This window comes from Rhineura floridana, chromosome 4 (genome assembly GCF_030035675.1).
Source record: "Rhineura floridana isolate rRhiFlo1 chromosome 4, rRhiFlo1.hap2, whole genome shotgun sequence".
NCBI classification, from domain to species: Eukaryota; Metazoa; Chordata; class Lepidosauria; order Squamata; family Rhineuridae; genus Rhineura; species Rhineura floridana.
The window spans coordinates 25,094,664-25,118,195 of NC_084483.1; the positions used below are offsets into that span (position 1 = coordinate 25,094,664).

The following is a 23,532-nucleotide window of genomic DNA, read 5'->3' on the forward strand; positions in this document are numbered from 1 at the left end:
TTGTTTGTGCTAAGCTGGAAATTCTCCCTACTTCTGTATAAGGAACCTAACTTTGGCACTGAGTGCAGACAATGCACACTGCAGAATGACTGTCACAATAAGCTTAATGTTAAGAACATGTTTTTCCTCCATGGAGGAAGGCCAATGAAAAAAGCTGGCTCCAAGGCTCTTCATAAGATAACCATAAGGACCTTCAAATACGATCCAGTAAATGAGGAAGTTCCTCTGGAGAGCTCCTTTATCATCAGTCTTTATCGAGAACCAAGCTAAGATGGCATGGAAGAATGGGACTTTGATATCTAATCAAGTAGCCTTCCCATTCTCAGGCCTCAATTGTCCCAAACTGGCAAGGGCATCAAGATTTTAATAATGTACAGGAGAAATGTCCATGAACAAGGAGTTCTGTGTAACCTTAGACTTTTGTTTTGCAGCTAGAATTTTCATATGTTAGTCTACTTTGTCAGACAAATTTATATTCTTGTGACGATATCATTTGCTATCAAATGTGTTAAAGTCTCCATCTCAAGTTAGCCAAAAGGTTCCTAGAAGCCAGAAGGTGCTTAACCATCAAGTCTAAACAGGCCACAGATTAGAAAAGAACAAGTACTGCATGCTAGCCAGTGTTTAGATCACCCAATACCACCTTAGGCATTATGTCATGCCAAACCAGATCATCTGAACTCCCACAATACCTAGCAATACCAGTTGTGGGAGTTTTGCAGCCTACAGCTGATTTTGAAGTATTGGTAGAAACTAGAATTATTAGTTTGCTCTGTACACTAGCATAAACTATTTTGACTAATACAGTAGTTTTAAGACTGGTTTGCTTGTAAGACTTTACCTGACACATTACCAGAGAAGCCATGTCAAAAGAGAGCAACCCTTTCCCCCCCTCCTGTGAGCATTTCATATTACTAAACAAGTATGATAAGGAGTGCTCCACAAAACTTCACTGACCGCATCATCTCTTGAAATGTTAGCAGTGCATTTTTTTATATGGGGAAGAAGAGTTGGAGATCACACTTTCTAAAGGGAGACTGTGCAGTTGTAACCTTTACGCTTTCCTCCAAAACAGGATGAAACAAACCCTTTACAATTTAAGCAGCAGCCACTGGTGTTAGTTACAACAGCATTTTGGACAGACTCTTCATCTATACGCTTTGTGAGAACATGGGATTGATTATAAAGGCAGTTAGATGAACCATGCACATTCAGCCAGAGTTATTTTCTTATTTTTCCTATGCATGAAAAATGAGACAGGGAGCAGCATTAGCTAATACCATTATTTGTATAGCTAGCATATTTGAAGCAGAAAGTTGGCCTCAACAGCAGTTGACAGTGATCCCTTTAAACAAGCCACCACACAGATTTAGTATATCTTAACTGATTTAATGAACTGTATACTCAGCCCTTCAGTGCCACTCAGCATTCCCAGGGTGGCTTGCAAGATAAAAATACAATGTAAACAAATGTATAAACATAGAACAATACTGAACCCAAAAGAACTCAAATAAGATTAAAAAAATCTGAATAATAAATCTTGGTGCTGGGGGGGGGGGGACTGAAACTTTTTGACTGGCAACAAAATGACAACAAACTGGGTTAACCTCCCTGACAAGGGAGCAAAACCAGAAAAAGGTTCTCCCCCAGCAAAGAGGAGCATTTCTCAGAATTCTGAAGTTCTGTCTATGCTCCTCGTCATTTTAAATAATGGCAGTGTGCGAGAAACAAATACACCATAGTTCTAATCTCCCCTTGGGGGCAAGAAGTCTTGCATCCAGTTTGAACTCTGGTCTTCCAACTCCCTAGATTTAAATTTGAGCTAAGTTTGGACAAACTATTGCTTCATCTCTAGCCAAAGCCTGCCACATTTGGTTGAATGAATTTGACTGGATGTCTAAGACACAGAACATATTCAAGCAGCCCCCATGAGGTATATTTCAAGAACCTGGGACACAGGTACTCCAACAACTATCAGGATCCTTATGACAGTACAAGAAACATTTCTAACACAAGACAGGACTGGTCAGCCTTTCCCAACCAGTGTACCTCCAGATGTTGTTGGACCACAATTCCCATCTTTCCTGACCACTGGCAATGCTGACTGAGGCTGATGGGAGTTGTGGTCCAACAGCATCTGGAGGCACACTGGTTGGGAAAGGCTGGTACAGGTCATCAACATAGGACAGGAAACTTAAGAGTTCCATACCCAAAGCTCAAGAACCTATGGCAAAACTGTTCATGATAGTGAGATTTCTCAAGAGATGTATTCCTGCATAGCATCAAGATAACAGAAAGGCCAAGCCCACAACTTCCCAGGAGAGCTCAGAAGGTAGCACCATATCTTCTCATTAGATTGGTACATTTCTGCTACACTGGCATACAAACAGATGTAATAATTTTATGATGCCATTTTGTTGCCTAGAAAACACCAAGTACATGCTGATGCTTGTGTTTCAAGATTTTCGGATCTAGATGAACAGCTCCAACTGGACCTCTCATCTGAGGCACTTGGGTTATCATAAGCAAGACAAAAAGATGTCATGCTTTGGATAATCTGGGCCTGCTTGCCAGGCAGACAGGAAAAGATACTTAAGGTACAAGCAATTGGTGTTGCAAAGGAAATCATTAAGTGAAAGTGTGCGGTGATCAATCCAACTGTTCCTTTCACCAACTCTGATAGCTCCTGCCAGCAACACCCTTCCACATAGGACAATAGGCCAGTCTCTATGCAAAAGAATCAATGGACACAAATCTGACATCAGAAACAACTTTCATAGACCAGTAGAACATTTATGCTACTGATCTTAAGGAATTTCAAAGGGAGGTTGCAGCATGAAACTGATGAATGTTCAAATCTATTTCTTTGGGTCTGTATAAAGGTAATGGTTTCCCTTCTCACTACAGACATTGATAAGCAATGACAAGTTTATTGTTTTCTTATCTGACCATTGCAGTTGTAAAAGGTCACTGGGCTTATTTTACGTAAATTGTTGTTTAACTGAATCTGTACAGCTGGTATAGCACAGTGGGGAGGAGAGCCTGGTTGAGAGTCCAGAGTCTGTGAGTTCAAATCCCCACTTGTGTCTCCTGGGTGTCAAGGGCCAGCTAAAGATCACCCCCACGGTGAGTGGCTCAGGGGTTACGTGCCCTGCCACCTGTGCAGCCGTGGGCAAGCTGCATAGTCCCAAGGAGCCCAGTTGCCCCCCAGCTGGCAGTTGCGGACAAGGAAGGTTCTGGCTTGTGCAGCTGTGGCAAGTTGAGCAGGCCCTAGCCAGCTGGGGAGGACTAGCCTCAGAGGGAGGCAATGGTAAGCCCCCTCTGAATACTGCTTACCGTGAAAACCTATTCATAGGGTCACCATAAGTTGGGATCGACTTGAAGGCAATCCATTCCATTTTTTTCCAACTAAATCTCCACTTTTTGCATTTCAATTCCCTCTGGCCCCACCGCTTACAGTTCTGCTCCCCTTACAATCATGTATATACCTGCAACTGAAGATTACACTTCATGTGTCTGATGAAGTAAACTCTAGTTCACGAAAGCTGTATGTCATAACAAGGTTAGTTAATCTTTAAGATGCCAAGACTGTTGTCTTTGCTTTGGTTGACACTAGATGGTCTTCAGCAAAGAACAAGGGGTGAAACCAAGGACATCATACACGACAGCCCAATATCACCTACACAGTGCCTGAAGTATCAGACAGCCAACAATATGAGCATGCTACCATTTAGTCATCCAGGAATGTTGCTAATCACACAAATACAATACAATATAGTGACAGATACATATATGAAGACCCGTTTTATCCTGTAGCAGTCTCAGAATTATGTCAAGTGCACAGTACTCCCCAAACTATTTTCCCAGTTAAGTTAAACAGGTCCAATATCTTCTCTAATTAGCTGTTGACAGAGTCAGGCTCCATCTGTAACCCTTGGGAAATTAAAAATTTGGGCATAGTTTATGGGAGAGACATAACGTTTAGTTTTGTTCCAAGAATGTGAAAGCTGTAGATGTGCTTTGCCACTGCCAACTCCAGAGCCACTAAGTGTTTTGTGTCATTACGCTTTAATTAAGTTTGCATTGTGGCAAAACAGGGAGGGTTAGTTTATTCTTCTATACAAACACTGAATTGTTTGTTTAGAAAAATTAGGAAAGTTTTATCTCTCAAGTGAGCAGAGAGAGTAACTTTGAGGAGGCATAAAAATAGAGGACTAGCAAACTGTCTTTTATTATACAGCCACAAGGGTATCCACAGCATGGATTTTTCACATTCCGCAATGTTAAATTGAAAATACCCCCATGCCATTCTGCTGCTTCCCATAAGCTCATTTCAAAACAGAATCTTATAAAACTTATAGTCCTGAACTCAGAAACACTTGCTTAACAGCCTCCTAAGTTTTCATGGTGATAACACTCAGAGAGAATCTAGAGTTCAAAGTGTAAAACAAGAGAAAAAGAAATCCAGACCCCAGTTGGACTTTTTTCTGTCTCATAATTTGTTGAAATTAATTAAAAACCAGCCATTTTCACAAAGTACCTGTAATCCCCATACTCTGGCCTTCATCTTCTGCATCTTAAAAGTTAAACAAATGCATGGCTGATTTTTAATTAATTTAAGAAAATTAACTTTGGAGTCTATGATAGCACAGGCCTGCTCAGTAAAAACCAACTACTAGTGTACTAAAAGCCAGCCTAACAGTTGTTTGACTTGGTTATTCAGGGGGCCACACCCACGCCAGACATTGTTTCCACTTTAAACAGTCATGGTTTCCCCCAAAGAATCCTGGGAAATGTAGTTTGTGAAGGGTGCTGAGAATTGTTAGGAGATTCCTATTCACCTGTGAGAGTACCAGTGGCCAGAGTGGTTTAACAGTCAGCCCCTCTTCCCAGAGAATTATGGGGATTATAGCTCTGTGAGGGGAATAGGGCATCTCCTACCAACTCTCAGCAACCTTCACAAACTACACTTCCCAGGATTCTTTGGGAGAAGTCATGACTGTTTAAAGTGGAAGAAAGGTCTGGTGTGATGTGGCCAGGGACAGCTTGGTTTAAATTTAAACAGCCATTTATTTATTCATTGTGTTTATATACCGCCCCATAGCCAAAGCTCAAGTCATGGCTTCTCCCAAAGAATAGAAACAGTGAGTCACATGTCAGAATGGAAAGGCTTGGAAATTTAAAAGTGCCAAGGAAAGCCTCGTGCACAGTCATTTCTCGGCATCTTGATACCAATCTTGAGACAGGAGAGATGGCAAAGGGACAATGCTATGCTAACCATTTTGAGCTGCTTTTTTATTAGCTAGCATTCATCTTCCGGGTCAAGCAGCAGACTGAGCAACCTCAGTTTTGACCTGTTGAATGTGGAAACAAGCATTACTGGCAATAGTCCTCAGTGGACAAAGAGTTACATGTTGGATGAAAGCTATTTAGACAGGCATCGTTACTGAGTTTTCATATGTCAGAGCTCTCTGTCTCTACCATACAGTTAACTTAGAGCTCCCAAGAACTTGTAATTACTTCTATCAAAGAAAAAATAACTTAGTCAGCAGCCCTACATGATGCATCTGTCACTGGGCTGAACTGTTTCATTTCATGACTGGGGTGACTGTATGTTTGAATGCCCCTCCATAAACTCCCTGAATACTCACTCAAACTAGCATTTCACAGAGAATCCCCCCCCACACCAATCTCAAACGAGCAACAGATAAATTCTTGTGAGTTTCTGGCTATGTTTATTTGCAGGGGTTTTCTAGTTGAATTTTAGAAGACATTAAAGACTACATACTTCCACTTGCTTCTAGAATAAAGAGAAATTCACCTACTGCTGCTCGAGACTAGTTAGCCCCACACTTTAAAAGCAAGGACAGCATTGAAGAGTTCACCCAGTTCTTTTAGATGACCTTTCCACAATGTGAATTGAGGAGAAAGTGGATGTCATCCAATAAGGCAAGTAGGTAAAAAAAAGGGGGGGGGCAAGACAACGAGAAAATGTAAGTGAAAAATATAAATGAAAAATCACAGTTTTTATTCCAATTTCAAGGATAAAAATGGTTTACAAAAAAGCCCAACGCGTTTCGGCTAGTGTTACGTAGCCTTCATCAGGGGCTGTAAGAAATAAATATATACAGAAGTGACTTTACATTTTTTGCAAACTATCATCATACAGTTTTATTTTACTCCCACCCCATTGTTTTTTAAAATAAAACTGATGATAGCTTGCAAAAAATGTAAAGTCACTTCTGTATATATTTATTTCTTACAGCCCCTGATGAAGGCTACATAACACTAGCCGAAACGCATTGTGCTTTTTTATAAACCATTTTTATCCTTGAAATTGGAATAAAAACTGTGATTTTTCATTTATATTTTTTACTTACATTTTCTCGTTGTCCTGGGGCGCCCCCCCCCTTTTACCTACTTTCCACAATGTGGCAACATCCATATGTTTGGGACTATAATTCCCCATCAGCCCCAGACAGCATGGTCAATGGTCAGGGCTAATGGGAATTGTAGTCTAACAACATCTGGAGGGCACCATGCTGGCTACCCGTATCTTAGTTGATCCCAGACACAACATATGACAATTTTAGATGAGCAAGCTCATTAAGGCTGCAGCAGTAATGCATATTTCAGTTTTGAACAACAGTAAATTACCCAATACATGGTTGTGTAGCGATAAACCATCAGGTCACCGCTACAGTTGAAATTATATATATATATATTTGTGAAACAGGAGGTAAAGCTACATAGGCATAAATAAGGGTGGGAGAGATGGATTAAAATCTAAGGAAGCTTCCACATCCAACATCCAAATAACAGTGCCACTAGAAAAATATGCCCTTTTCCTACTAAAAGCCCTCTGTTATTAAAATTTACCTTTTCTCAAACCATCACAAATCTGAGAATACAAACATAAAAGATCCAAGACACAGGTTCACATCCACTTCCCATTTTATTTTTTACAACCCAGTCCTTAGCAGGGTCATTCTGAGAAAAGTCACTTCACTGGAGAAATCAATGGACTTGCTTGGCCGCAAATAAGGATTTTAGTGTAGGAATGTTTAAGTGCAAATGTAAATTATACAGAGGGAGAGATAGAGAGAGGTTACAAGAAAGATCATTCAGAGACCAAAACTCCATTCTGGCATACTTAGTGTACTTTTAAGACAAGTCATGAATGTGTCAATTTACATATCAACAATATATAAGGAAAAATGAGTTGGAGGATTATCTCCCTCTGAGTAAATAAACATGGTGGATTTGTTGCCCAACACTGAGTCAGGTTTGTAACAACTAGCTTTGCAGCACTCTTATCAAGACCTTTGGTCAGTTACTTGTACATCCACTTGTATAGACAGGGAGTCAACCTTGTGGGCATGAATCTTCCTGTTAGAATTAGCATCCCATTCAAGGAACATGCACAAGTTTTCAACAAACCATATGCTGCTCTTTGATAAAGCACTTACAACCCAACTAGAGTTAGAACTAGACAACATATTGTGGGGATGATTTGTAAGTGAGTCAAGTCTAGCTACAAGCTTGCTGCATGCATAACACACACACACACACACGCACAGCTCCAACAGATGAACTTGTTCTAGATGTGCACTGTACAATCCAACAGTTTAACCCTTGAAGAAATGTGTGGATACTTTTCCCAATTATGCATAGCAAGGTTCCGGTTCTAACTTGATGAAGTAAATGCTATTGGCACCGATGGACCTTAGAGCCAGTTAACATATGCAGGTTCATATCATGATGGCTGCTGCACTGAGCCCTAACTTGCATGTGTTGAGCCTTGCCCTGCCCAATCAGCAGAGAGAAATTTCAACAACCTTCACACAGAGGAATGAGTTAACACAGTTCACCAGCAAGCTATCAAGCACAGGGCAATCAAAAACAGGATAATTGTATAGGTGGTGAACTAACTGTAGCATTTAAAACAAATATGGTCAGGATTTTCATTATTAATAATAGGACTTCTTCCCCACCTTTCACCTTAAGGTCCCAGGGAAGGTTACAACAGGGTTGGCCAACATTGTGCTCTCCGGATGTCATTAGACTTTAACTCCCATCAGCCCAAGTTAGCACAGCAAATGGTCTGAGATTATAGGAATTGGAGTCCAACATCAGGAAAGGCACCACATTAGCTACCCTTGGGTTACAATTCTATAAAAACACATTATTAAAATCAATTAAAAAACAGTTTGCAATAAGAAAAATAGAGTGGGCAGGTGGTAAATGTCAGGGTAAAACTTCAGAAGGTCTCTAGGGAAGAAGAGAGGTAGGGAAGGCAGCAGTCCTTCACATATTTAGGACCCAAGTCATTTAGGGCTCTGTGCATCGGTGTGAACACTTTGAATTGCGCCTTAGAACAAACTGTTTTAAAACAGGGGTTACATGAACTGTAAATGCAATCCCAGTCAGTAACTTGGCTGCTGCATTTTGAACTGGTTGAAGCTTCTGAGTCATCTTCAAGGACAGCCCCATGTAGAACATGTTGCAATAACCCAATCTGGAAGTTACCAGAATACAGAGTACAGTGGCCAAGTCATCGTTGTCCAAAATGGGGCATAGCTGACAAACCAACCATAGCTTGAAACAACGTATCACTCCAAAATTGATGCCAGGTCCCAGCAGCTTCAAATAGATGCTAGCTAGTGGGGGAGGGGGAAGATGGACCCCTGCAGACCACAAGGCATCTCCCATGGCACTGAGCAATAGCCCCCCCTACTACATACTGGAAACAGCCCTGAAGGCAGGATCTGAACCACTATAATACAGTGTCCAAACACCCATCTCCAAGAAACACTCCACATGGCTATCACGGCCAATGGTATCAAAAGCCAAAGAAAGGTCAAGAAGAGTCGCACTCCCCCATCTCTCTTCCAACAAATGTGATCAGCCAGGACAACCAAGGCAGTTTCAGTGTAATGATCAGGCCTAAAATTGGATGAGTCCAGATAATCAGTTTCCTCTAAACAAGCATGAAGCTGAGTCGCCACTACAATCTCAAACACCTTGCCCCAAAAGGGGATATTTACCACTGGACAACAGTTACACACATCCTCATCCAATGAGGTTCTCTTAAGTAGAGGACCCACAACCGCCTTCTACATGGCAGATGGTACATCCACCTTCTCTAATCGTTACCCATCTAGTCAATCCCCTTTGACTAGCTCTAAGTAGCTACGGTGAAGAAAGGTAGATGGTCGGCCACACACATGCAAGCAATTTGTCCACACCCTCAGGCCGCAATAATCAAAAGTAATCTAGCACAGATGTGACAGAGCAAATCCTATGGAGGCATCCAGAGCACTGACTGTCTGAATCAAAGTGTCTCACAAAATGGACATAGCAGTCTTCTAAGGGTGTCAGAGCAATGCTTTCCTGGTTGGAATGTCAAAACCCCATTCACCACTTGAAAAAGGTCTGCCAGATGGCCACTTGCAAATCCAATGGTGGTAAGTAAGCTTTCTTCACTGCCATTACCACTATCACAGTGTAGGCGCAATAACGTGCTCTCACTCGTATTTAGTTGATGGATCACACCATTTGGATTGCACTATATTCAGACTGGAATTACACTATCTGAGTTTTAGTAATCAGCCCTCCTGTTTCATTACATGAAGGCCACTAGAGTACACACAGAGATTCCAGACAGTCCTTACTGTCTTGGTTCAGCAACAATACAGATACATTTTGAGATTTTACAAATTAAACAAATTAAAATTTATATGGGAGATGTACATGCTGTAATGGTACTAACATGAGAATTTCTAGATTTGTCAAGTTAGACACTATGGGAGTGGCAATTAGATAAAAGCGTATTGTTTATTCAGTGGCGACATCTGCTGGTTGCAGTGCTCAAAGAAAAGAAACAGTAAGATTTATTGTAGGTTCCAAAGCTTGAATACAATCAGTTTTATCTTACACACTAATGCCTATTAGGAAAGTTTCAGCTACAGACCAGCTTAATATTTCAGATTATTATGTTCAGCTAAAGATATAATCACACACAAAAAAAATTGTCTTCAGTTTTGCTGAGAGTGTACAAGTATCCAATGCATAAGAATCCAAAATGACCGAATTCTGCAAAGTACATACTCCCAATTAGTTTTTTTTTATGATGCAAATCTCTGTACACCTTCATCAGGAAGCCCAATGAAGTGAGCTTGCATATGCATGGGGCACAAAGATCCCTCAATGTGAAAGTGAGCATGAAGCAACATGTATTATAAAAGTGGAGATGTCAGTTTGAGTTTTTACACCCAGATTTCAGGCATTAATCACATGAGCTACAGGAAGAAGACAAGAGATTTTTAAATCGTACAGTATTACACCTGTTGAGAGGCGCCAGTGCAGAAAGCTGCAGGTATCTAACGAGCACCTATATCCTCTCCTGATGATACACTGTGGGACCAAGTTAATCATTATGTTTAATTGTGACAACACCAGGAGAAATAAGTGTTCTTGAGAAGCCTCCTATCTGCATTCTACTTTCAAGTGTCATTTTAACAGCTGGTATCTGAACTAGTAAATTATCTTGGAAAGGAAGGGGGAGAGAAATTACTCCACTTATGCATAAAAGAGATTTTTGCTTGTGCAAGCAAAAATGGGGGGAATTCTTTGAAGACCTATTAGCGTTCTGCCTTCAAGCTTGGGTGTTGTGCTGTTCTGCTGTTTCAGGCATTTTGAAACCCAGGCCTTATGGTAGTTATTTGGATCCTACAAAGAGCAGCAGACTTAAAATTCAAGCTCCGTCTTAAGGATCTCATTATGGGTAGGATAGGAAGCTCTATGCCTGCATCAGTCATGAGAACAAGAGTAGTTTCTGCTTCTCCAAGGCACACTTTGGTTTTCATAGCATAAGATTCCACCTCTAGGGAAAAAAGCCAATGGGAGCTCAACTAAAATGTTTGAGAAAATGCATGAACAGCTGTGTCTGAGATGTACAATCTCTGACAATCTGCAGTTACTATGCAGGATTAGTACTTGCTGCGGTTCCCAATCAACACTCCTTTCCCAGAGAATCATGTTCAGTGATATATGAACAAGTTTACCTACTCCAAGTAACTTCGTAAGTGTAGCATGGTGCAGTTGGGCAGCAAAGCGCATCTGCCTGATTTATTCTGAGAAATCACTGCTTCCTACTTTGTGAAAACTCAGTGCTTGACACGATTGTACAATTGACATATATCACCATTTAAACACCCATCGCACATTGGAGCACCTAACACAGAAATGACTCTCACACAGAAATTCTGGAACGTGTGAAATGGCGGGGACCACAAAGCCAGGCACCTTTCAGGCTAGCCTGCCACAAGGAGTTGCTGCAGGAGAATGAGGGAGTTTTTACCATGCACTCCCGAAGATATTCGTGATGCAACAACTATTAAGAGGGGAGGGGAAGAGCTTAAAGAGAATATTGCCACCATGAAAGGGGGGACTATGCGTGCCAACTCCTGGAGTAGGTGGCCGATCCCTCTGCTCGAGCTGCAGCGTGTCCTCCAGAGTTAAAAACCGGCGAGCAGAAAGGGCAGGCCGCCGCACAAAACAAGGAGAATACCCGCCTAACTACAGGAAGGTGGAGAACGACGACGAGGAGAGAGAAAGAGGCTGCTCAGGGAGGGGGGAAAAGGAGGGAGCTTTGAGGCTGAGGGAAGAAAAATTCCAGTCAGGTTATGAGACTCCATGGTCTGGTTTGAATTAAGCCTTCAGGGGCAGACTCGGCTGGATTCCCCCAGTCAACACAATAGACTATTATTGAGCACCCTAAACTGGGCTTCAAGTCGCTACTCGTCCGTCCCCCCAAACCTATTGAAGGGGAGGGGCCCCCACCAGTAGCAGCAATAAGGCGGCAACTGGGAAGGGAAACAGACGGAAAAATAAAGCGCTTCAGCGAACCCTCTGCCCCCAAGACGCCAGCTGGAACCACTTTGCAGGCGCGGGAGCGGAGGGCAGAGAAAAGGAGAGCGCGCGCGGGGCTGAGAGGACGCCGCGTTTCCCTCCTCTTCAGTCCAGCGGGGAATTACGACCCCCAACGTGGCTTGGAAGATTTGCCAGCGGGGCAGCTGGGAAAAAAAAGAAACTAACCCAGGCGCCCTGCCGGCATCTCCTTGCTCTCACCCGACCACGTGCAGCCATCCCTTCCACAGGGCGCCGGCTAAGCGCCAAGCCACTAACAGGCTCCCCTTCCCGTCCACGCTCCTCACTACTCACCGCCAAGACTGCCTGGAAGGAAAAGACCAAAACGCACAGCGCTCCTGCGACGTTGACCATCTTTGCTATTTCGAAGCAGCCGGGAGCAACTCTTTTTCTTCTCCGACTCGCCACTAGTGACGGGGGGGGGGAACTACAGAGAGAGACGCCCGAGACGGAGTGAGAGCGAACTCCGTCTTCTGATATAAATCTAATCCAAGAACCTTCACCTAGTGGCGAGGCCCCGCCCACCCCAGGATGCAGCACCGCCCCGGCCCACCACGCCCCCGCCCTAGTCGGACCATAAGCAGCGCTTCCTCCGCCCGCTAGGCTTTCCTGTTCGTCCTTTTTTTTCCCTCTCTCGAAGCTGACGAGATCCTTCATCTCACGTACCTCGCTGTACCTTCGTCAAATCCTCCACAAGAAGTTGCTCACCCCCCTGATTTCACATGGCCCTGCATGAAAACCACGAGAGTTTCGTTTCAGGAGCCCCCCGCCGCCAATTTGTTGGCCCCTGACTTCATTTTTTCCCTTAGGCGTGATTCCCAACCTCCGTCTGAAAACAGGCAGAGTCAACGTGGAAAATAGTTCCTGTCGTGATAGTTATTCAGTTTGGCCGTGCGTGTGAATGTATATTAAATTGCTAGGCCAAGCAAGATAAAAGAGTGAGACTCTAGCACCTGGGAGCGGCAGTAAAGCAAGCAAAATCCCTGGAACAAAAGAGCAGAGAAACTCTCGCGGGTGGAGAAAGGAAGAAGAGAAGGAGCCTGCGAGCCTCATGCCGGATGCACCTCAGATTTGTTGCGAGCGCTTTGCCTTCGGATTTCCCTCATTTGATTCCTGCGCTTATCAGGACTTTGAAGTGAGTCCGATCCGGGATATTGACGACATGCGCGATTTATAGCTGTGTTTCCTTAACGGCCCTTCAGCCGCAAGCCACTTCAAAATCCAGTTGTTTAGATTTTGAAGCTGATGAAGTTGTGTGACTTGGGTCTGGGTAAGAAATGGCTCCACAGTATACTCTCTCCCTCACCCACCCACCCAGCCTGCGTTGTTTTGGATTTTGAAATGTTCCCGTTTCGTTGGGTCCAGGATTAGTTACAGATCTTGTTTTTACAACTGAGGCACAGAGGCTCAAGGCCTGCCTGGTGGAGATAACAATCTCCAGGTAACCAGGGGTGTAGTCGTCCAGGGTTGGGGGGGGAGGTTTTAGACCTTTTACTTTTTTCAGAACAGGGTCCCAGCAGGTTCCCTATGTCTCCGGCATCCTATGAGACAATCGGCACGAAAGGGAAGTGTGTTAGCCATTGAGAATAGTCTTCTAACATGCTTTCTTCTCCTTTCCTGCTGATTGGAGCCTATCGGAGTGAAAGGAGGTGAGTCAGCCAATGAGAAGACTCTTCTCAGCAGCTAGCACTCTCCCTTTTTCATGCTTATTGGCTCCTAGGGATATATGTTGTTGTGGGAGAAGGTTTAAAAAGGATCTCATTCTTAACCCAGCAGCAAAAGGAGGGGGATGGCTGTGACTAACATGAAGGGACCTTGAAGTTCTGAGTTTGCCACTACACTACTGCAGGTAATACAATATCTTTTATTAGACTTGGGGTTGCCATGCTGCTGTTCTCTGCCAAGCCTCCTGTGGTTTTAACTGCTGCCTTTTTTTAATAGGAAGTGAAATTATGGGGAAAGTTTTGCCAGCTGTCAGGTTAAAGGTTCACAAGAAAACCAAGAACCAAGAGACGGATGTACGAATCTTGACAGTTCAATGGACCAAAGAATATCCAGTGATCAGTGTGTCTTGTGTGAATTACTTATTTACAAAGGTTGGCCAATGCACTTCAGGAAAAAGTATAGGGAATGTTGATATTATTGATACTAGATGCTGTTATTTGATCTATTGAAGTGTGAAGTTTTTTCCCCCTCTTATTTAAACTTTTGGTATAATACAGGGATGAGAATCTTGTGGCTCTCCAGATGTTGTTGAATTACAACTCCCATCATCCCTCACTGTTTGCCATGCTGGCTGGCGCCTAATGAGAGTTGGAATCCAACAATATCAGCTGATTTAATGTGTTTATATTGAAATATTTTATAGTATTTATTATGTATTTATGGTTATTGTGCTGTCATTGTATTTAGATTGTTGTCTGTGATTGCTTTGAGCACAGTATATTTGTGAAAAATGTAGCATAAAAATAAACTGACTAAGACTAAGGAGATATTTACTTGTGAAAAGCTGAGCTGAAACCTGATGCAGGAGCCTGCATTTTTACAAGGTTCATCAGGCAGAAATTGCTGGTGCATTCACTGTTTTCACATGGTGAAAGTAATACATTCTGCATTTGCTCACAGGCTCTTTTTCTTTCAGTACAAATTGGTAAACTATGGATAGGTGCCTCCTTTTACCATGTTAGAGAATACAACTGGGATGTCAGACAGCTGTACATCCTGATCCTATCAATATTTACACCTTGAGTTGGAAACACGTGAGCTTCTGGATGTTGTTGGACTACAGCTCCCATCAGCCCCAGCCGGCATGGCCAATGGTTAGGAATAATGGGAGATGTAGTCCAGCAATATTTGGAGGGCTACAGGTTCCGCATCCCTTATTTTTGCAGAAGTATGTCCTCCTGGTTTAGTAGGACCTACTTGCAAATTGAGCATGGATGCCAACAGGAAGCAATCTTTGCTGTGAAAGCAATTATTAAGAAGCATAGCCAAAGAACTTCAAGCCCAAAGATATGGCTTGCAACTTTTATGATTACTCAGAGGGCTGCAAAACAGCTTCTGTATTTCTCAGCATATTTTTACTCTGACAACTCCATTGATCTCCAATGTAGCTCACTTCAAAGGAGGTATGTTTAGGGAGAGCAGCCAGTTGCTCCAATCCTCTTGCTAGGGCAATCAGTATGCAGAATCAGGGCTCTTTGAGAAGATAATCACCTCTGTGGTTCAGGTTGCAGATTCCTGCAAAAGGGTGGCTATGTGGGCGTGGGGGGGGCAACAAATCTGACAGCACTGTTCACCTCTTTGTTCACTCTCAGCTGTCCAACAAATGATTAAACTGGTTGATGGAGACCATCACGCCCATCAGTTCTGAGGATCTCTGAATTTGGAAGGGCTTCGGTGTCTGCAATAGTTGTGCGCTAGTTGATGTTTTAGGTGGATGGTCAATTACAATCCAGTTAGCAATGCTATAAAGATATGCAAAAAAGGAAGGCAGGCAGCAAATCTTCCCATTCGAAATCCATATAATTTGACCTCATGATTGTTTTGATTTTGGATGGTGTCATATGTGTAAGCCTTGTAAGTTGTCAAACTGAATAAAAGAATACTGGTGGTGCAATCAAAAACTGTTCATTCACAGCATAAGAAGCACTTGCTGGGGCAGACCATTGGGGTCCAGCAGCAGGCAGCTGAGAAGTTGTAAAAAACAATATTTCCCCATAATATGTTATACGTGCTATAACAGCTGGTATTTTGACAATATTTTGATTGCTGACATACAGTGGTGTTTGGTATTTCATTCCTTTATTGTTGATGCTCATTTTTTTGTTTTTGCTCATGACGACTAGCAAATCTGTAACTGAAATAAAAGGTTTGTCTCTAGCCATGTAAGTGAATGGCCAATATGTTTTCTGCAATCTTTTGTTTTTAAGATGTTTTAAAGTGCTTTTAATGTTTTTGTTTGCCACCCTGGGCTCCTTCTGGATAACTAAAATACATCTTGTGGCACAGATCTGTGGTAGTCAGTCAGGGCAACCCAGGGTGTTTCAGTGTCAAAACGACCTGAAACCAGACTGGAATGGATCTAGATAAAATGCTTCCTCCAGGCGTGCCTGCAGTTGGCCAGCTACCACCCTTTCAATCACCTTGCCCATTAAGGGAACATTAGAGACTGAACAGTAGTTTTCTAAAACTTCTGGATCCAGGAAGGCCCTCTTCAAAAAGGATTGCATCACTGCCTCTTTCAAGGTGGTGGGCATACTTCCTCCCCTAGTGAGGTATTGTCCACTACCTGGAGCCATCCAGTCAATCCCCTACTACTAGATTTTACCAGTCATGATGGGCAGGGTTTGAGAAGGCACATAGTTGGCCTCACTACTGCAAGCGTGCTGTCCACGTCCTCGGGCTGCAACAATTGAAACTGCTCTCACAAGTTGTACTTCAGTGATACTTCAAGGACCTCCAACAAGCCAGAACCAATTGTGGCATCAAATCCAGCATGGAGCCTAGTAATTTCCCCTTCAAAGTGATTTGCAAATCTCACAGTAGGCCATTGAGTGGTCCATGGTTGATGATGCCATATTTTAAAGAGCTCTGCTAGGCGATTCACTGAGGATGTAATAGAGGCAGAAAGACAGGCACTCTTTGCCACCACCACTGGCATCTGATAGGAATGGGTTTGTACTCATTCCTGTTTGGTCAGATTTGCACTGGGAGTTGTGTCACCTGTGCTCTAGCCAGTGTAGCCCATTTCATTGCCCGGAACTTCTCAGTAAACCAAGAAGTCTCTTCAATTCCTCATGGTTGGCGAAGATGCTTGGGAGTGATCATGATGATGGCCCTTTCTGTCTCACCATTCCACAGTGAAACTAGGGCTTTCAGATTAGCTCCAGCCATGCCACCTGGAAAATCCCCCAGAGCATTAAAAATCCCTCCAATTTCATCAGTCTCTAGAGGTGGATTGATCTAACTGGTTCTCCATCTCTGCCGGGGAGTTAGCCACAGCCAATCCAAACCTCACCAGGGAGTGATCTGACAATGGGACAAGATTCACCCCCATCCAGCCACCAGATCCTTCTCAGTACTTTGTAGTGAAAACAAAATCTAGGGTGTGACCTGCAGTGTGTCAGATGCATTGCAACATCCCCACGGTGGTCACGGCAGCCATGAAGTCCTGAGCTGGCCCAGACAAGGAAGCATCGACATGGATATGGAAGGCCCACCAGAACTAGTTTCCTGAGATTCTCCCACACAAAAGCCTGCTTTTGCCAGTTGAATCAGGGAGGTGGTTGGTCAGGGAGGTGGATAGTACACTGAGATCCCTGTTCTGTCTCTGCCTCCTAACACCCAGTACAAAGTCTCGCATCCAGCTCCCAGATGGACTAGCCTCTTTGTAAGAACTGTTATGATATAACTTTTATGGATTGCTGCCACACCCCCTCCTTGTCCCTCTGACCTTGACTGATGCTGCACTGAATACCCAGGTTGACAAAACTAAGATCAGAGCCCCCCCAGTTCACCCACCCAGGTCTCAGTAATACAAACCAGATCACCCACCTAATCCATGACCTCATTGTGGGTAAAAGTTGTTTTATTGTGGTTTTATACCCCTCCTTATCTTTACCCTGAAGAATCATTGCATTGCTGTCAGGTAGTTCCTCTCACATCTTATCCTTTGCACAGCTGGCCCTTTGAGGCATCAGGCTCTTTAATCCCCTGCTGTTGTTTTTTTTGCAACTATTTCCACTTGTTCTCGTAATCCATTATTCAAAATCCCTTGGACTGCCTGTGCACAGATATCCACAAATCCATCCACTGGGTATTCCGCTACTGAGCTAAAGTAGCAGCAGCAAATTGCCATGTCATCACACTGGTACAACAAAGTAGGGACTATTTACTGAAATTATCCCAGAAAGTGTCAATTCCCTTTTGGGGAAAAGGCTCACACAGTAACTTACATCACTCCATAATGAAATGTCATAGAGGCAGATAAAGCAATGTGCATACAGTATATGTATGTGCCCATCCCTTTATTCATAATTTTCAGATGAAACATCTTCACTGAAAAGCCTTATGTTTGATTTAATATCAGGTGATAGAAAGTGTTGCATCTATGCTTATTCTGGGATGACCGATTCAAACAAGCAGACAACCATTTGCTATTGGTGATCAATAATCTACATTCACCAATCAAGGAACTGCCTTTAAAAACATTTTACCATTTTGCCTTGTGCAGGTCCCTAGGAACAATTATGTTCCTTTACAAAAAATGCTTCAAAGTAATCATACATTTTGCCCCTTCCTCCCTTCCCATTGTCAACAGGTTCTGAAGTGTGCTTAACCACAATTATAAAATCAGGTAGGTGGACACAAAAACTCTTCTTTAGCAGAAACATCTGACAGCACATTAAGCAACTGGTTAATTTAATCAAAATCAGGGTTATATTCCAGTCAACAAAGGTTCAAATAGAAGTTCAAAAACTAGAATGGAGCATTTATTAGAGTGGAAAACCTTTCATCCTCCACATGTTGTTTAACTACAACTCCCATCAAGCCTAGCAAGCATGGCCAATGGCCAGGGATGTTCGTAGTTCAGCAACATCTGGAGGACCAAAGGTTCCCCACACCTGCCAGAAAGTATGCTCACACTTTCTTCAGAACCATTTTGCCCACCTAAGCTTAAAGACTATGAAAAGCAACATGCCAGTAGTCAGAGTGGTGGCTCTTCAGGATTTTAGGCAGGAATCTTTCCCAGCCCTGTCTAGAGATTGGAGTCTTCTTCCCATGCAAAACACATGCTTTATCACTGAACTGGGCTATGAATGAAGAGCACTTTGGGAAAGGACATCCATGCTCTAACAGAAACCACAAATCCAGCATAAAATTACTAGAGGTACTGAACTCTTCTGAGAGATAACCCATGCAAGCCTTAAGACTGTGAATAACCTCATTTATTAGGTGGAGTGGTTTCTTGTTCCCTTACAAGAGTGGTAATCAAAAGAAATGAGCGAGCTTTGAATAAATGCTAACTGTAGAGACCTTAAAAGAAATCAAAATGGGTGTGCCTCTGAAGGTGTAACCTATGACTCAACATTACAGTAAAGAAAGAGTGAAAAGCCTTAGGGCCAAATGCAAGGGAAAATCTTGCCAACATATGGTTACAAGGAAGTGTGTAGGTGGCTTTCCATTACTCAATAAGGTAAAACAACTATAGGAAGATCATTTAAGGAAATCAGAATGTACACAAGCTTACATCTTATGCCTAAAACTCACTGCCCTTTGCTGAAGAAAACAATGAAAGCATCATTAACATGAACCATCTTAGGATACAATAAAAAGTTCTAGTCCTGGATCCAAAGAACTAGTTCCACAAGGGGCCTTTGGGCCCATTTCTTTAACAGCAGTCATTGGGCAAATTATTTCAACAGCAGTTTGTGATCTGCTGCAAAGTTGGGCCAGTGCTTAATAAAATGAAAAAAATCAACTGGGCATCATCAAGGGCTCTTTGTGTGTGCATGTTTAACCTAAGTCTTTGGATGAAAGTCCTGCTTCTATACATTGGTGGCTAACCAGTTGCCTTCCACATGTTGCTGAACTAGAACCTCCATTATGCCTAGCCATTGGCCATCCTAGCTGGGGCTGATGGAAATTGTAGTTCAGCAACATTACTCCTCACCCGTTCTAATATATTACTGCAACATGACAATTTTTGTTGTCTTGTGTGATTGAGTGTAGTGACCCAAGGAAGGGTTTTGATATGCAGTTCAAAGCTGACATCAGCAAGGGGGGGTAGCTCCATCAATCCCCCCCCCGGTAATGATTCTAACTGCTATTAAGACTCTGGCTGTGTAACAGGAGCTGCCTTGACCTCCTGACCTGGAGGTTATCATCTGACAACTTTGTTACCAAAGAATTGCCTCTGTTTTGACTTGCAACCAGTACTCTATCGCTAGATTAAAATGTGTTAGAAGTTATTCAGATAAAGTATTTTAAAAAGCAGAAGTTGCTGGCAATGTTTTGGTGTGCATTTAATGGTGAAAATGTTGATAGCCATTTCAGGGTTGAGGAACCTGTTGCCCTCCAGATGTTGCTGGAGTCCAATTCCCATCAGACAGAGGAAGCCTGTTTGCAAAAGGGCATCTCTGGATCCAAACCTAGAATATGGTATGTACACACAGAAAGTTGGGGGACCATGCATTCCTCCCAACCTAAATTTGTTTTAAAGTAACACAACACAGAGGACAAATTTTGCTGTGACTTCTACAAAGATTTGCTCAGTTTAGCCAAGTCATCAGGGGCTGAAAGCCTTAACGTGAAATACTGTTAAGTGGTTCTTCTAGCAACTGGAAACTCTGGAGGCAATTTAGAATTCAACAATCTCAACTGATTAAACCTAGAAAGAAAATATGGATAGATTTCACAAAGTGTTAACTTTCTTTGGAGACCCACTAAACCTGTCAGAAATTGTAGCAATTGTAGCGAAGAGTGTATAACTCAACAGTTTTTGGCAAGAATCAAAACATAAAGACCAAACATATTGCATATTCACATATTTTCATTTTTTTTCTCTATAGCATATTACAAGTAAACATTACATTATTCAATATGAACTATGAGCAGCCTAGAGGCAGAACAGACCTAAATAGACTAGGCAAAATGGTCCATAACCAAATCTACATTAGGAAAAGACTGAAAGGGAAAAACATCCTCAAAACATAATGGTTCTTTACCAAATTCAGAAAGCTTTTGATATATTAGGTGAAAAAGGTATTCCTACACTTCAGCAGATGTATACAACTGATTGGGAAAAGTGCTGGCCAGATAACAGAAGGTAACATTTGATAAGAATATAAATATCCCACTTAGACCAGCCAACAGGTTGCTGAACAGACTTGAAATGTACCAAAGAATACTGAATTATTGTTTGAAGGCTGTTTTAGACAAATGTAGGAAATTGTGAACAACAATATCTACTGGATGAAAAGGCAAGGCAGTCCTGAGAAAAGCTCCAGAAAAGATTAGTAGGGTTTTTTTCTACTGGAAAAATGTTCTGTAACTGTCATTAACTTGATATTCAAAAGCTGAACACAGGGAAATGAAGAAGCTACAACATACATTCAAATTGTGACAGATATTTAAGAAGTTTTAATTTAAATGTAAGTCAGTATTGAGCCATTCTGTTAAGTGATCAACATAACATATCAAATTTTGCTGCAAGCAAACTTCTGTACGCTGTGATTTTTTAAAAAAGCATTGTGTAAATGAGATTATGTGTTGCTCTATCTTCTCCCTAGGCTTCCCCACAAAAAGCTTTAATGCAAGCTATAGTCAAGTCACTACCTCCAGCAGCTTTGAGACAAAGCACCTATGTTATGACATCAAAATGCAGTGTTTACATAAAATACTGACTTGAACAAAATACAAAGCACTTTATCTTTCAGAGACCAAATATACAAAGTAAGCTTCTTTCCAAAATATTTTCATAGGCAAAGGATTAAAAAGGATTTTAATTATACACATATGGTCACAATTCTGCCTTAAAAAGGAAACTGGGAAATGTACATAAGGCCGCTTGTAAATGTACACCTTTATCTTACTGTTACAGCGTCATGTTCAGAGAAAAATTGATATTATCATACATATTTGCTTTAGGTTGAAGTAAGCTGTTCAAAAATACAGTACTCTTCTGTACAAAAACAAATTGTGCCACATTTAAGACGGAAGAAGCACTGGTTTGTATGGTCAGTATTTCAGTCCATTAATTTGTCTTTATTATCATTAATGTTTAAAGTGATTAAGTTCGCCAAATGTCCATATTAACAGAATAGTTTTGTTAAAAAAAAAGTTCCTCATAACAGATAAAAGAAACCTGGTTCATATTTCTGAAACCATATAAAGATAGAATTTTTTTTAAAAAAAATCAGTCTTGATTTGCTGAAATAAATTTACATTATACAACACTATGTCAAGCAAAAAGGGACAGGGATATGAATATACACTAAAATGCAAATTTTCTTCCCAAAAGGGGTAAAACAAATATTACATTTACAGCATGAAGGTTTACAAATGTACATCTGTACAACCAAGGTAAGCATCACTACTCAATTAGCAAGGCTTGTAAAACATTGAAAACGAGAAATTTGTTTACAAATGGTAAACTTACATCTATTAACTATACTTATACAATGCTTTTATATATAAGGAAGCAAAAAGCTATTTGAGTATTTAATCATGCTTTAGATGTTGAGCTATCAAGTTTAAGTAGGCCCTTTCCTCCTTCAGTAGCCGCCTACAGTTTGCATCTATTTGTGAGAACACAAGGCATATATGCTCAACACTTTCAAATCTTGTCTTACAATTGTATATGCGAAGCAAGAACATTTCTTATGCCAACTGACTGCTTATTAAGTTTAATGCAGATTTACTCTCTTCCTGGACAGTACATTGCTGGACCAAAGTACCACCTTGATTTTATTCCCCTATCTTGCACATCAATTAAATATTTAAGTATATACATGGCTTTTATACATTGCTAAAGAAAAGGGCACTATATTTTTAAAAAATTGTTTCCAAAGTAAAAATTTAGAAACCATTCCCCAATGTTCACATTTTATCATTCCTTACTGATATTTTCAGTGCCCTGATTGCTATTTGGGTTATAAAATTGTGAACCACCAAAATACAGAACTTAACTTTCTGTAATATGTTAAATAATAATTATGCAATTCTCTATTTTCATCTGTTATAAAAAAAGAATTCCACACAAAGGGGAAAAATGAAACTAATTGCTATATACAATTATATAAACATGTTGTGCTGTGATGTTGAGTAAACCTACCAGATTGTAAGCCAGTATATTAAAAGAATACTGTACTTTTTCCCTTTAAAAACTATTTTATTCAGTGACTTTACAAGGTAAAAATTTACAAAATGTGAGAGCTATTCTGATAGTTACATCATTTACAGGCATTCTGTGCTTTGTGAGCCATGCAATCTGATAGGTCTTTGATAAGAAATGGCAATATGTTGCAATTCATTCCCCCCAAATATACACATGAATAAAATTTTTACAAATGGATGAAGAGTCAATAAATAGGGGTTTTTTTAATAAAAAAATCACAACATTTTAGTTAAGTTGTATGTTTTGATAATTCACAATAAAAGTTATCTTCTAGATTTTTTGAATGTGTCCTTAAAGCATTCCATTTGGTGGCCCTCCAACTGGCCCCAGATCAGCACTGTTCTTCAGGTAATACTTTTCCAGCTTGGCAAGGATATGTTTGCCATAGGTATATTTACGCAGGGTTGTAATATGAGGCCGAATCTGCAATAAGAAAATCCAGATTTTTATCAAAACAGCCCTATCATCAAAATAGATTGCCTTCAGTCAGGGTGAAGGTGGGGGAATAGCCTTTAGCTGAATATTCAAATTATCTTTGTCAGTTTTTCTTCAATATTTATGAAGCTGGAGATCAATGTTAGAATGTTCAACACCCCAAGAAATGTAATATTCTAGGCAACCCCAACTGAGGATCAGGTTTAAGCAAAATTATTACATTTGATAGTGAGAACACCTAATAAAGGCTACTTAATTACATGTTT

At 41.4% G+C, this 23,532-nt stretch overlaps 2 protein-coding genes and 1 long non-coding RNA gene across 22 annotated transcripts in view; 1 reads left to right on the forward strand and 2 right to left on the reverse strand.

Annotated features, from left to right (window-relative positions):
• SDC1 (syndecan 1) overlaps positions 1 to 12,422 on the reverse strand; it is a 38,018-nt gene extending 25,596 nt beyond the window's left edge. The window contains exon 1 of the mRNA XM_061622660.1: positions 12,226 to 12,422. Coding sequence (XP_061478644.1) covers positions 12,226 to 12,285 — 60 coding nt within the window. The 5' untranslated portion in view covers positions 12,286 to 12,422. The remainder of the gene's footprint in view (positions 1 to 12,225) is intronic.
• LOC133382951 (uncharacterized) lies at positions 11,999 to 15,827 on the forward strand. Of its 2 annotated transcripts, none has more exons than XR_009762131.1 (3): positions 11,999 to 13,201; positions 13,705 to 13,780; positions 13,873 to 15,827. It is a non-coding gene; the product is annotated as an uncharacterized LOC133382951 (long non-coding RNA). The 2 variants fall into 2 exon arrangements; XR_009762130.1 differs by having other exon boundaries at positions 11,999 to 13,066.
• A 5,580-nt stretch (positions 15,828 to 21,407) lies between these two features.
• The window catches only part of PUM2 (pumilio RNA binding family member 2), a 107,781-nt gene continuing 105,656 nt past the window's right edge, over positions 21,408 to 23,532 (reverse strand). For all 19 annotated transcript variants that reach the window (XM_061622663.1, XM_061622666.1, XM_061622664.1 and 16 more), the window contains one exon: positions 21,408 to 23,254. In XM_061622663.1, coding sequence (XP_061478647.1) covers positions 23,123 to 23,254 — 132 coding nt within the window. In that variant the 3' untranslated portion in view covers positions 21,408 to 23,122. The remainder of the gene's footprint in view (positions 23,255 to 23,532) is intronic.